Raw genomic sequence first — 13,190 nt, 5'->3', positions numbered from 1 at the left:
TCAAGCAGCAACTAAATTGTCAAATAGAGCTAAAATATTTTCATGAATTATTTTCAGCACTCATTTATTGGTAGACCGACTTTATTGTGTGAAGAACGTGTCGTTTACCTGAGCTGTGAGATAAAAGGCAGACACTGCAGCAAACTCCTCACTTCACTCTCTTCATGTGAGCAGCCTGTCAGCTCCACTTGTTTCTTCTCTGGTTGGAGTTTCAGCAGCTCCAGGAGGATGGAGGTCTTTCTCTCTGAGAGGTCTATGGACCAGACTGCAGGAGCTGACTGGAAAACTGGCTGTAATGATGGAAGGACACTCAGACCTGTTTTAGTCTCATAAGAGTACAGGTCCAGGAGGAAGTCACACCATTTCTCTTTAAGAGGACTGTTTTTGTATGTGCACACTGATGCTAACGGCTCCAGGATCTTCTCTCCTGTCTGCTGCTCTCTCTCTGCTGCTGCACAGAACAGACTCACAAAGATCCTCGTTCGGTCTTCATCTGATGTCTCAGCATCAACTCTGCAACAATAAGAAGGAAACATTCAGTGATGATTTGATGTGAGCTGCATAAAAACAGCCACACACTGCTGATGGACTCCATCTGGTCCATGTTTCCTGTACATAATGACGCTCCATGTTAAATATAACATAAACGAGGGAAACATATCATCTCAGTTGCAGCACATAACTAATTTATTAATCCTCATAAAAACAAGAAAACACAAATATTTTAGAAATTTGTCAAAATTCCACTTTTAGAAGCTTCTTTAAATCAAGAAGAGACGGTAAAAACTTTACTTTAAGATTAAATGAATAGAAAAGTTGTTTTCTGCTTTCTTTGTAAAGTAACTATATACTATGTGTATACTGCATGTGGTGAACGCACGTTCTCCATCAAAACTCTTCACTAAGCTTCTGAATACAATCTGACTTACCTGAGCTGTGAGATAAAAGGCAGACACTGCAGCAAACTCCTCACTTCACTCTCTTCTTCTTCTCCTCGCCATATCAACAGCTTCACTTGTTTCTTCTCTGGTTGGAGTTTCAGCAGCTCCAGGAGGATGGAGGTCTTTCTCTCTGAGAGGTCTATGGACCAGACTGCAGGAGCTGACTGGAAAACTGGCTGTAATGATGGAAGGACACTCAGACCTGTTTTAGTCTCACAGTCCTTCACATGGGAGCACAGATCCAGCAGGAAGTCACTCTGATATTTGTCATTGTAATGAGAATGAAGAGGGAATTTCTGATAAGAGCAGACTGATGATAGCATGTTGAGGATCTTCTCTCCTGTCCTCTGTTGTCTATCTGCTGCTACAATGAAGAGATTCATCAACAACTCAGTTTGATCTGAGAGATTTCCTGATGACTGACAGAAACTGGAAGAAAGAAAAGGAAACACGATGTGATGATTTGATCTGAGCACAACAAACAGAAACAAGCAGCACTGATACCGTCCTAGATATGTCTCAGATAAATATCTCCAGCATTAAAAGTACATTAAAGACATAAGGTCAGTACTACAGTTGGTTCAATTATTTCTATAAAGTAACTCGACTGGATTTTAAACCACAATTGAAGATCACATGAAAACATTGAGTGTTTAATAAGTAAAACCAAAGAGCATACCTGAGTGAGTGGATGTGGGGTAAATGGTGTAAGAGGAACGAGCTCGCACTTTGACAGACTCTGTGATCACAGTGAAGGCAGACTTTCACCTTCCTCTTCCTCTTCTGCAGGACTCTCACAGCTCGGTCATACAGTTGTGTTTCACTGTTGACTGGGAGGTGCAGCTGATTCTCAGTGAAGTCAAGTAAACTCACGTAATCCACGTCCCCATCAGTCAGAAGAGAAATGGTCCACAGCTGGCGTGACAAGGAGTCACTCCTACAGTTGGAAGGTTGGTAGAGAACTTCATTAGTTCACATGTAATCAGCTGCTGAGAACTATTATTATTATTATTATTATTATTATTATTATTATTATTATTATAATAATAATAGTCTATTTGTGTAGATTCATGCTGAAACTGAAGAACCATGTTCGCCTTTTTCATGCAAAACTCCTAATTTATGCAAAGCTGCCAGAGGCTTAAGAGGATTGACTCTGCATACGATATAAACCAGAGACGGGTGAGCTGATGTGAGTTTGCAGCCTTCAAGGTTTAGAAAGTAAATCTTAAACAAGTGTAAAATGTACATTCAAAATACGAACAGATATAGTCAGCAGAGTCACCGCAGTTTGAACAGGATGTAAGAATCATTCTGTCTACAGAAATAACACCATATAAGACACATGTGGAGCTTCAAATGTTAGAGATCCTGCAGCTGGCTTTTGGGGCTGTGCAGGGCTCTCTCTTCTGGAAGATGATTGAATAAAAAGAAATATAAAATGTTTTGACCACTATGAGTCAGATTTTCTCTGTTCTATCATGGGGACAAAAGAATCTGGGTTTAATACTAATTTACCTCTTGTAGCAGTTTTTATCTCTGGTTATAAGGACAACTTTACCCTCCTAGGATGTGGCGCCCACATATGGGGACATCACATTTTGGTTGCCTACTAGACAACAATACTAAGTTTTGCTCTTTCAAATGAACCACGTCGCTCAAAGGGGCACAATTGTTGTTTCTCCTTTTGTTTTTGTACTCAGGAAAAATGCTGCTGTGTTCAGACACCAAATAAAGAGTTTTGTACATCATTACTCAATTGTGACTGTATAGTGTTCTACTATAAAGTCACAAGAGCAAAAAGAAATGTAAAATGCATGAAAGAGTTTGGGTGTTAGGAGGTTAATGGACTGATCATTGCTGACGTGTTTGGGTCTTGCTGTTTGGTTAGAAACTAAAAAACAAAGATACTTCTCTTAAATCTTAAAGGTTTTGACTCACTGTCAGCTTGTTTGTTGTGTTCAGGAGACGAGCTAATCTTTATAATTCATTGTACATTAATGAGAAAACTGTATTCAACTAACAGACTAACAACATGAAAATTTATCTAAACACATTTTTGTAGAGGAAATCCTTATATTTATGTTTATATGTGAACTAGAGGGTGAGGCATTTTGACTTAGTGGATTTTAACTGAACACAAGGTAACAAAGGCAGTATGTTTCTCATTGGAGAATAAAAGCTATACGTGTCTGCCTGGTAACTCAGGAGTAACAGCTACAAATGAACACAGCATTAATCTGGCAGATAGGTCTGTTACTCTAACCTTACTTTGGGTTGTCTTTAGCACTGCTCATGGCCTCTGATCATGAAATTAACTTCACAATAATTATGAGACCATGGGTCAGTGTGATGCAGTGGTGCTAGTTTACAAGTTAAATGTGCTTCAGCTGAGACTGAAAATGTCTTAAATAAGTAATAAAATCTCTCATTCAAATGACAAACGTCCAGGTAAAAGTTAGTTAGCTTTCTGGGATCCCCTCACCTGGATTATTATGTATGCATCAAGACTAAAGAATAATGTTACCAAATACCTAAAGACTACGTACAAACTTTCTACTGTCTACAACTCACTGGAAACATGATGAAACAAAGCTGAAACAAATCCTTCTCACTACAATGTTTTCATTTTTCACTTTAAGAAAAACACATACTGCTCTAAATCACTGAATGCTTTACATTTAAAACATTAAAAACAGATGTACAGAACCCTTTAACTTCAGATCTAGATGTTCTCCCTTACCTTTGAAGTTTGCTGAGGCATCCCAGCAAAGGCCTCATTCCCTGTTTTGATACTGTTGTATCCTCCAGGTTCAGCTCTATTTTCCTCTCCTGACTCTGGCTGATAACATAGGCCAGAACACAACACTGCTGAGGATCAAGAGTCTCTCCACTCACATCAATACAGTAGTCCAGTTTATCCAGGAGGCAGAGGCAGGCATCAGGTGACTGAGACTCATAGAGGCATTGACATAAGAACATTAAGTCCACTTCACAGTCTTCACTGTCACTGCAACCTACAAAGGTGGTCACCAAGTGTTTGAAGAACCAGCCAGACGTGTCTCTGAGCTGCTGAGGAGGAAGGAGACCTTCTAACAAATCAGTGTTCTTCTCATTCAACAGTCCACACAGGAAAGGGACCAAGTGTTTCATGTGTTTGCTGCCCTGAACCAGACACTGCTGTAGAACACATCTGGTCTTCTCTGGATCCTTTAAGACCCACAGAGCTGCAAAAAACTCCTGAACCGTGTAGTGGAGAAAGGCACACAAGGGTTTCTTTACAGTTGGGCTGATTTGAATTACATTCCTGCTCAAAATAGCCAAATTAGCACAGCTGTCTAGTTTGGGCAGTGATGTTAGGCTCACATTTTTCCCTTCTGTTGCACAAAAAGCTGCCTGAGATAAAGACAGTATTGCATCCCATTTAGTACTTTCATTTTCAGGTGTCTTGGAAACATTCCTCTGATTGCAGAAATGGAGGATATTGAGGTATATTTCAGTAACTGTGCAGGGATGTGGAGAGAAATCTGAGCCCTCAAAGCTAAAGCAGGCGACCACCATCAGGGCGTACATGGGGACGTGGCAAAGAGAGAATAACTCCAGGTTACACAAGACTTTGTTGAGGTGGTTCTCACTCAGATTCTTGGATAAGTACTCTCTGATGCCCTGCTCACTGAAGCCTTTCACTTCCACTCTGAGACAGTCCCAATCCAACAGGAAGTCTGCTGACTCCACCTCTGGTCTGCAGGTGATGATGATCTTTGCTTCAGGTAGAAGAGTCTTCTGTATGAGCTTAAACACCACAGATCTAGAGCCAACATCTGTAAATCCATCAAAAATAATGGTAACACTGTCAGCATTATCCTTTATGTCCTCTAAGACCTCATCGTTGCCTTCATCTGGTTCACAGAACACACTGAAGAGAAGATCCTCCAGTTTATGGACCTCTGTGATGTTGGGTGTTTCTCTCATATCAAAGTAGAACATGTAATCCAAACCTCTGTTATCTTTCTCTGACCACAGTTTCAACATCTGATGGACCACAGCTGTTTTCCCAGTTCCAGGTTTTCCTACCAAAAGGATTTTTCTTTCATATGTTTTCAGGAGTTCACTCGGAGAGGTTCCATGTTTGTCCTCAGGTATGTACATTTTTAGTTTTTTAGGTCGAAGCTTCCTGCTTTTCTTGATCTTTGACTTTTTTATTTTGGATGGTGAAGCCTGTCCTGGTGTGTCTAACACAAGCGAGGTGTAGGACAGGGAGCTCTGCTTGTTGAACAGGACTGCTTTACTTTGGGTCCATGATCTTTCTGAAATCTTCTGAGCTTCTGATTTCAGCTTTTGTTGGTATCTGTGACACGGGCTGGGGCCTGAAAGAAAGGAGGTGTGGGAGAAAAAAAAAAGCAGAACAATTTAATGTCACTGATGTGTCACTGGACAGCAACACAATATGGATGGATTAAAAATCATCTATACGTTAAAATCATTTCAGTTTAAAAAATACCTTGTACATCCATGTTGGTGTCCTCCCTGAAGGAAAAGCAGCTGATCCAGTAGTTGAGATCAAACATGTTGGACAGAGAGGACGATGACTCTGGATATTCTGCAAAAGACAGTGATCTCTCTCCAGAGGTTCTCCTTGTTGTGTCAATAATCCTGAGAAACTCATAGCAAGCTTCTTCCCCCATTTCTATAACATAGTCCACAATTCTTCTGGTTTTGTCAAATCCATCACTCTCTGACTTTATTTTATTCACATCTTCCTCTGAGAAAAATCCTCTCGTGGACAGGTTCTCCACAATCTCAGTGAACCCCTTTAATGTTCTCACCAGGTGGTCTCTGGCACTCCTGACGTAATCCAAGGCTGACTGAGATGCACAAGCCATGATCTTTACTTGCTGGATTTCAGAGGTCCTGTTCAGAGAAAAAAATATACATCAGGGTGAACAACATGGATTTCAAACAGTGATTTATTCTTTGTGGCATGGAGTGTTCGGTTAAAGCAGGATAAAGCTCACCTCTCTTTTTAATTATCACTGCTGTGCAAACAGATGACACTGATTAGTCTGCACCCCAGGATTAGAAATCTGGCCGGAAAACAGGCAACATTTAGTTTGTGTATTGGCCTTTGTTACGGCCCTAGCAGGGCCTCCTCCTGAAGTTGCCTGTGTGTGCATGTCCTACTGAAGGTCCTGTCTTAGGACTCCTATCAGAAATTAAAGGTATTTAAGGCCAGAGAAAGATGAGCTCTGGTGCCAGATAGCTGTTTTTGGTGGGTGCAGTTAGTGAGCTGTCTTTGCTGATTGTTCGGTGACTAAACTTTTTTTTAACTTTTCAGTTTACTGACCTACGCCTGAGTTTTGGGCTGGTTTCCTTTAATGCTCACCTCAATGCACTATATGGGTTCTGGAACTAGCCCCCAGGAGAGGGGACGAGGAGATTTAGGAGACGTTCAGAGTTCATTTTTGGATTTTAAAAAAAATATAATTTAAAAGAAAAGGACAGCCAATATTATCTTAAGATTAGTTACCATAGCAACAACTTATCTTAAACACATTTAAATACTTGGTTTTAACACTTGAAGACCAAATTCTTTACATTTTGAAGCCAAACTTGGTCATTTTTAAAATGATCTTGAGCCATAGTTCTCCAAGATTTCTAAAGCCAGTAGTGTGTGAGAATTGACTGAATTATAAAGATAGCAAAGAACCGTTAGATTTTAATCCTCTGTGCAAAACCATCTAGCAAGTGTCTGATTGACAGCTGCTTCCTTTTGCAGCATGCCTTGTTTGCTGATGATATTTTGATTTACTTGACAAATCCAAACACTACTTTCCCCAAGCTGTTGTCACTTCTGGAGATCTTTAGCTCAATATCAGGTTATAAACTAAATATATCGAAGACTCAGATATTAACTTTTAATTATAAGCCAAATCACGAAATTAAGTCTAAAGCTAATTTGAAATGGGAGTCGGAGCAGATGAAGTATCTTGGAGTAAATATTACTAAAGATCTCTCTAAGATATATAATGCAAACTTTAATCCTTTGTGTTATAAAATAAAAGAGGATATTAAAAGATGGGATTTATTACCATTTTTAAATTTTGAATCACGTATTGATACAGTTAAAATGAATATCTTGCCCAGGATGCTTTATCTGTTCCAAACACTCCCAGTTGAAATAACTGATAAACAATTTCAGGAATGGGATAAAATAATCTCTAGGTTCATATGGCAGGGAAAAAACCACGGATTAAGTATCAAACTATTCAGTTGGCTAAAGACAAAGGGGGGTTGGGGTTCCCATGTTTGAAAGATTATTATATTTCAGCTCAATTGAGGATATTAGTGTGTTGGTGTAATGTAGACTACCAAGCGAGATGGAAAGAAATAGAAACAGAAACAGTGGCCTTAAGAGATTTTCCAATTCAAGCAATCTTAGGGGATGTGACACTCATTAAAAAACAAATTCATCAAGGAAACCAATGGATTAACCTGCCTTTAAAACTTTGGTTACAATTTCTTAATAAGAATGATTGGAATGAAGAGGTTAGGATTTTAAGATGGTGCGCTTTTGATTTTGATTTTTTACCCAATAAGTTAGATGTAAGATATAAAAAATGGGCAGGACAAGGTTTAATGGCATATTGTATGTTTTACGATAAGGGAATTCTTAGGGACTTCCAATCAGTAAAAGATCAATACCAGTTAAGTAAAACGTATTTTTTTAGGTTTCTTCAAATTAGGCATCACCTATATAACTTTATACCTAAGAGAACAGATCTTTTCTCTTTACCTGTTTTGAGTATATTTGTCAAGGCTTACCAGGCAGACCCCGGCCTCAAGGTGATTTCTAGACTGTATAAGGGTATACAAGAGGTTAAGAACTGGAATACTACCTACATCAAAAAAAATGGGAAAGGGAAACAAATACAGCAATTTCAAATGACATTTGGTATCAGCAGTGTGCTTTTCAGTGGAGAATTTCTAGTTCTAATATATGGAGATGTTTTGGTTGGAAGAGTCTCTGTAGGTTCTTTATTACTCCTGCACAAAGTAAACATTATTCTAATTACTCCAGCTGCTGGAGAAACTGTGGGGCCCAAGGAATAAAACATTTTCACCTGTTTTGGTCTTGCCCAATGATCAACATTTTTTGGGTATCGATTCATTCTGAGTTACAGATCATTTTTAGTATGCAACTTCCCTTTAATTGGGATGAACTTTTGTTTGGATATCTATACTCAGTGAATGTAGATAAAATGTCCAAGCTGTTGTATGGTATTCTGAGTCTGGCTGCCCGTAAGACTATTACCAAGAAATGGCTTAGTGTGAAAATTCCATCACTAAATGACTGGTATGAGATTGTATATGGGTTGTTTAAAATGGAAATAATTACCTTCATTAATAGACTCCAATATGACATATTTAGTGATATTTGGGTTAAATGGAAACATTACATTTTGTCAAGGAGACCTGATCTTGTTTGAATCTCTGTAATTATGTATGCCATATTTTCTGAATTGTTATGTGTATATATGTATATGTCAGTATGTATGAGGGTATAGGCGAATACATATGTATGTAGGTATGTGTATGTATGTCTAAGGATGTGTGTGTGTGTGTGTGTGTGTGTGTGTGTGTGTGTGTGTGTGTGTGTGTGTGTGTGTGTGTGTGAGAGAGAGAGAGAGAGCATATACACACTAGATGGTACACCCGTTTGTTTATGTTTATTTTTGATTATTTGTTTATTTTGGTTTATTTGTGTTCATATAGGTTGCTTATTAAAAAATAAAATATTAATTAAAAAAAAAAAAAAAACATTTTGCAGCATGCCAATAAACCCAAACACTCCCATTCCGGGTTTGAAAAACACAGTAAAGCACCATCAGTCATAGACTGACCATGGACTGGAGGATCATCTTGACAGAGAACCAAACAAAAGGCAGCCAACATCCAAAGGAGAGCTTTGAAGAAGCCTGCAGAACTAGTCCCGAAGACTAGGGACGTTAAAAAGAATGGACTAACCAACTAGTCTAAAACCAACACACACTCAGATACCAAGTTAAGGCTTAGCCTTGATTAATGTCAAACACACATTAGACATAGTCATTGGAAAAGATGAATACTATCTTTCAGTAATCAGTCGTGCTGCTTAACTGTATTAACAATCAGATTAAACAAGTAGTATTTCTGGTACGGACTATTGGCAACAGCAAAGATTAGCTGACCAGGTCACAGACGTTCCTCCTGATGAGTAAAAGTTCAGACTATAGGGGGAAAAAAGATGGTCATACCAAATACTGACGTTCTTTATAAAGTCATTATTTAGACTATTCTGCACATTTCCATGAACCACAGTACCCATTTTCCATTTACCAAGAACATTTTAAAGAAACGAGGGCTGGCTCAAGACTTTTGACAAGTACTGTAATATTTCAAAGTATCAATTTGTTGAACCGATGTTATATAATTTTTTTCCCTTTTTTTTTTTTTTTTTAAATGGGTCTACTTTATTTCTAGAAAATGTCACTTTCATTTATGTGTATAAACTAGGGGTGCAACGATACACAAAATTCACGGTTCGGTTCGATACTTTGGTGTCACGGTTCGATATTTTTTCGATACAAAAAAAATGTTCATGCCTTTTTAATTTGTCATTTATTAAAATTATAAATATATATTTTAAGTCAAAAGTACAGTTTTTAAATTTAACCCTAACCCTTGTGCGTGTTTTTTATTTTGACAGCGAATGCGCACCTGCGGACCACTTATGTGCAGCCCTGGTTATTTAGCTCGTCATATTGCAGCCACAGAAATTCTTTTGTCCATGAAACCATAAAGCTGCACTTTCTTTTTGCCTTATAGTCTGATTTGTCATAACTTCTCCGTTTTGTGGTAAGCTTTTCTTTGGCTGTCACTTCTTCACCCTGACCTGTCTTATTTGGCTCAGCAGAACTAAAATATATATCCTGCTGCTTTTACACACGCACTCACATAAGCTCAGCGATTCTCTGCGCGATCAACCTCTCACATGTTTAAGCTGCGGGAGATTTCACTTGTCATGTTTGCATAGTAAGCTAACGATTAATAAGACGATGTCAGAGGAATTGGTGCACAAATTATCATCACTCACCAATCAGTACTGTCGCTCTCTATACACAGTTCGCACGATTGCAAAGTGAAAGCAAAAAAACAAGCGCAAATTCAAACGCGATTTCAATATGTCACATATTGACAGTGGCTCACCGATGCCAATGACATAATTACCCAGCTACATTTCTGAAAGAATGCAAAAGCATTGACATATATTTTTCCTTCCTACAATAGCCCGACGGGCAGGGCAGAGATAGATTTTGGTAGCCCGACTGGGAAAATCGCTAGCCCCAGGACGTCGGGCTAGCGATTTTGCAAGCCCTGTATCTGATTGAGGAATCACTCATCTTTGGAAAAGAGAGTTTATTACAGAGAAATGTCTCTTTCCAAAATAAAAGCTATACTATCCGCTTCTTCTGGGCTATATTCTCAGCAGCATAGGAGGATCATGTGCTAACAGCTGTCTAAATGACTCGGCTAAAGTTAGTAGCATGCTTGTTGTTTTGGTCTTTGCACTAGGATGATGTCGGCGTAAATGTGCAGTCATATTCGTTGTGTTCCCACTAGTGCTTTCAGGTTAATCTCGCTGAAATGACCTTAATGCCACAACACGGCAAATCTCCGTTAACGAGCTACCGCCGATCGCCCCGTGCATGGGGCTAGACGGCCAACAAGTTAACGAGCTAACTGCGCCAACACACTAGCTCCCACCCTTGTAATTGAGCATTGCATGGCACATCCAACATACTGTTTTACTTTAGTCCATGACGCGCTTACCTTCAGGGTCATACGTCACATGAAAACCAAAATAATTCCAAACGCCAGATCTGAATGAGGGTGGGGGAGGTTCAATTTGCCATGTTGCGAGGAGAGCTTAACTTCTGTCTCGCTAGCTTGCCCTGCGCTCTTCCTTCTGACTATGCTGTCTGTGTGGAGCGCTCAGTGGATCTGCGCTCGACAGTGCAGCCTAGGCGGAGTAGTCGAACGCAGATTCACTGAGCGCTCAACACAGACAGCATCGTCAGAAGGAAAGTTGATAAAATAAATTACAAATGTTGTATTGTTCGATACATATGCGTCCCGAACCGAAAGCACTGTATCGAACGGTTCAATATCGATACGAATATCGTTGCACCCCTAGTATAAACATATGGAGCCATATTCTTGCTACAGAACTGCTGCAAAAAACAGCAATGCAGTATTTAGGATGAAAATAATTTTATACTGAAATAAGTAGCAAAGTACGTATGCCCTGCATTTGCAATGTGTCTAAAAAGTATGACGTGAAACTGTACCAGTGATGTTTTTGCCATCTATAAACCTGTGCAGCTTAACATTAGTAAAGCGAAAGTGAAGGTGGTTCCAGGATTCTTTGTTTCAGATCGACACGGATCACTTTTTTGTCTCAGTTTAAACAAAGATAGCAAAGCCAGTCATTTTTATTTTATTTCTAAAGAGCCCAAAAATATCAAGAGGAGGAAAAACAAACCTTGTAGATCTTCTCAGTTTTCCTCATCTGCAGACAGGCCCACTCAGAATGTGCACCTGCGCACTCTGATAACCACGTGGCCGCTGTTTTAAGGCACAATCTGCAGTTTCTGAGTGTGGAAAAGAATCCGGTCTAATGTATTACGACAGTCTGCAGACTACAGAGTGAATTAAACCCTGTTTATTATTGCTGCTGTTACTTTGACATTTATCTTTGTGTTAAGTATTAATGGCAGTCTTCCTGGACTCGCATGTAAGAATGAGAATAGTTTTATTGATCACAGGGGGAAGTTTATATACATGAACATGTGCTGTACGCTTTCACTTAAACTTTTAATCACATTAATCGTGATGACGGCGTTAGAGTTGACAGCCCGACAGCAAACGAACAAAAATGATGACACAGACTTGTAATTTGCACCGACGTGTTTTCTAAATTCGCAGCACTTGTTGACAGACACGTGACGTCCACACAGCGACATTTTAGTCTAAAAACATATTAAAAGTGGATTCTCGTATTCACGAGTCCGCGGCGTCCTTGAACACACCGGGCCGTTTTTAACCCGCACTTGAAACTTTCAAACGTAAATTAAAACCTACGAAAAATGAAAAGTGAGCAATGAGCTTACACCGAGGTAAACAGGGCGGGAAGACACACAACTGACCTCAACACTCAACATCCCGCGAACGTGACAAAGTTTCAGCCCATTAGGAAGCAGGAACAAAAGAGACTGAAGATAATCCGGGTTTGAACAGAATCACGTCCCACAAGAAACAAACAACTTTCCTCCAACTTCTTCCTTGTTTTTCTTCTTCTTCCTGCTCTTCTTCCGCTTCTTCTTCTTCTAAATGTTATTGGCGGTTGGCAAACAACAGAATGGTGCAATACCGCCACCAACTGGTATGGAGTGTGGTCCAGAACGTCACTTCAGGATTAGATGCTATCATATAAATGTGTTTGTCTAAGAAATCTAATATTACCTGATGATTTTTACTTCGTGAATTGTTTCTAAGTAAAGCATTTAACTCTAGCTTCACTTTGAGGTTTTGAATCAGTCTTCTTTCTTCCACATGGTCTTGACACTGTAACATAACATGCAATGTCACAGTGTTTCCCCTAAACTGAAGTGTGCTGTTTAACCCAGTGTGATCAAATCTGACATGTGAAGTGTTTGTTTCTTCTCTCCTCCTCCTGTCTCCTTCTCATTTCTCCAGTTTTCTTGTGGATTAAAAAACACTGTCATTTCCTTTCTTTCTCATGAATTAGACATTTATGGCACACTGCAAACTGCATTAAGTCCATGCCTGTTGAGGCTTTGCTATAGCTATATAAGTGGGATTTGTTATTCGAACGAGTGTTAATCGGCTACAAGCTGTGAGCGCAGTGCAGTGTAAAACTCTTCCTTCAGTCCTCACGCTGAGTGTTTAGAGGCGAGCACACTTGTTAGTCTTCAGTGATGAACTAAATTGATCTCCTTTTTCTCAGCACATAGCAAGTCACTCTCTGCTGCATCTACAACAAATAAAAGTGAAATATCTGTGAAAATGCAGCTTTTAATGAAACTGTTAGATTAATGCCTGCATGTTACATTGTGGTATCATCTGCTATTATGATCTGGCAGTAAATAATATGTTGTGTTTATTGCGCATTGCACAGACCAGCTGTTA

At 39.3% G+C, this 13,190-nt stretch overlaps 1 protein-coding gene across 1 annotated transcript in view; it reads right to left on the bottom strand.

Moving 5' to 3' along the window:
* The window catches only part of LOC308410012 (uncharacterized protein), a 48,650-nt gene extending 36,315 nt beyond the window's left edge, over positions 1-12,335 (bottom strand). Inside the window, exons 1-6 of the mRNA XM_080903064.1 lie at positions 12,188-12,335; positions 5,443-5,852; positions 3,685-5,308; positions 1,621-1,878; positions 930-1,370; positions 109-513 (exon numbers count right to left, since the gene is read on the bottom strand). Of these exons, the coding sequence (XP_080759190.1) occupies positions 109-513; positions 930-1,370; positions 1,621-1,878; positions 3,685-5,308; positions 5,443-5,824 (3,110 nt within the window). The 5' untranslated portion in view covers positions 5,825-5,852; positions 12,188-12,335. The remainder of the gene's footprint in view (positions 1-108; positions 514-929; positions 1,371-1,620; positions 1,879-3,684; positions 5,309-5,442; positions 5,853-12,187) is intronic.
* Positions 12,336-13,190: the final 855 nt, after the last annotated feature.

The sequence above is a fragment of the Rhamphochromis sp. 'chilingali' genome, assembly GCF_963969265.1.
Source record: "Rhamphochromis sp. 'chilingali' genome assembly, chromosome: 1".
NCBI classification, from domain to species: Eukaryota; Metazoa; Chordata; class Actinopteri; order Cichliformes; family Cichlidae; genus Rhamphochromis; species Rhamphochromis sp. 'chilingali'.
This window is presented reverse-complemented; position numbering and strand designations above follow the sequence as displayed.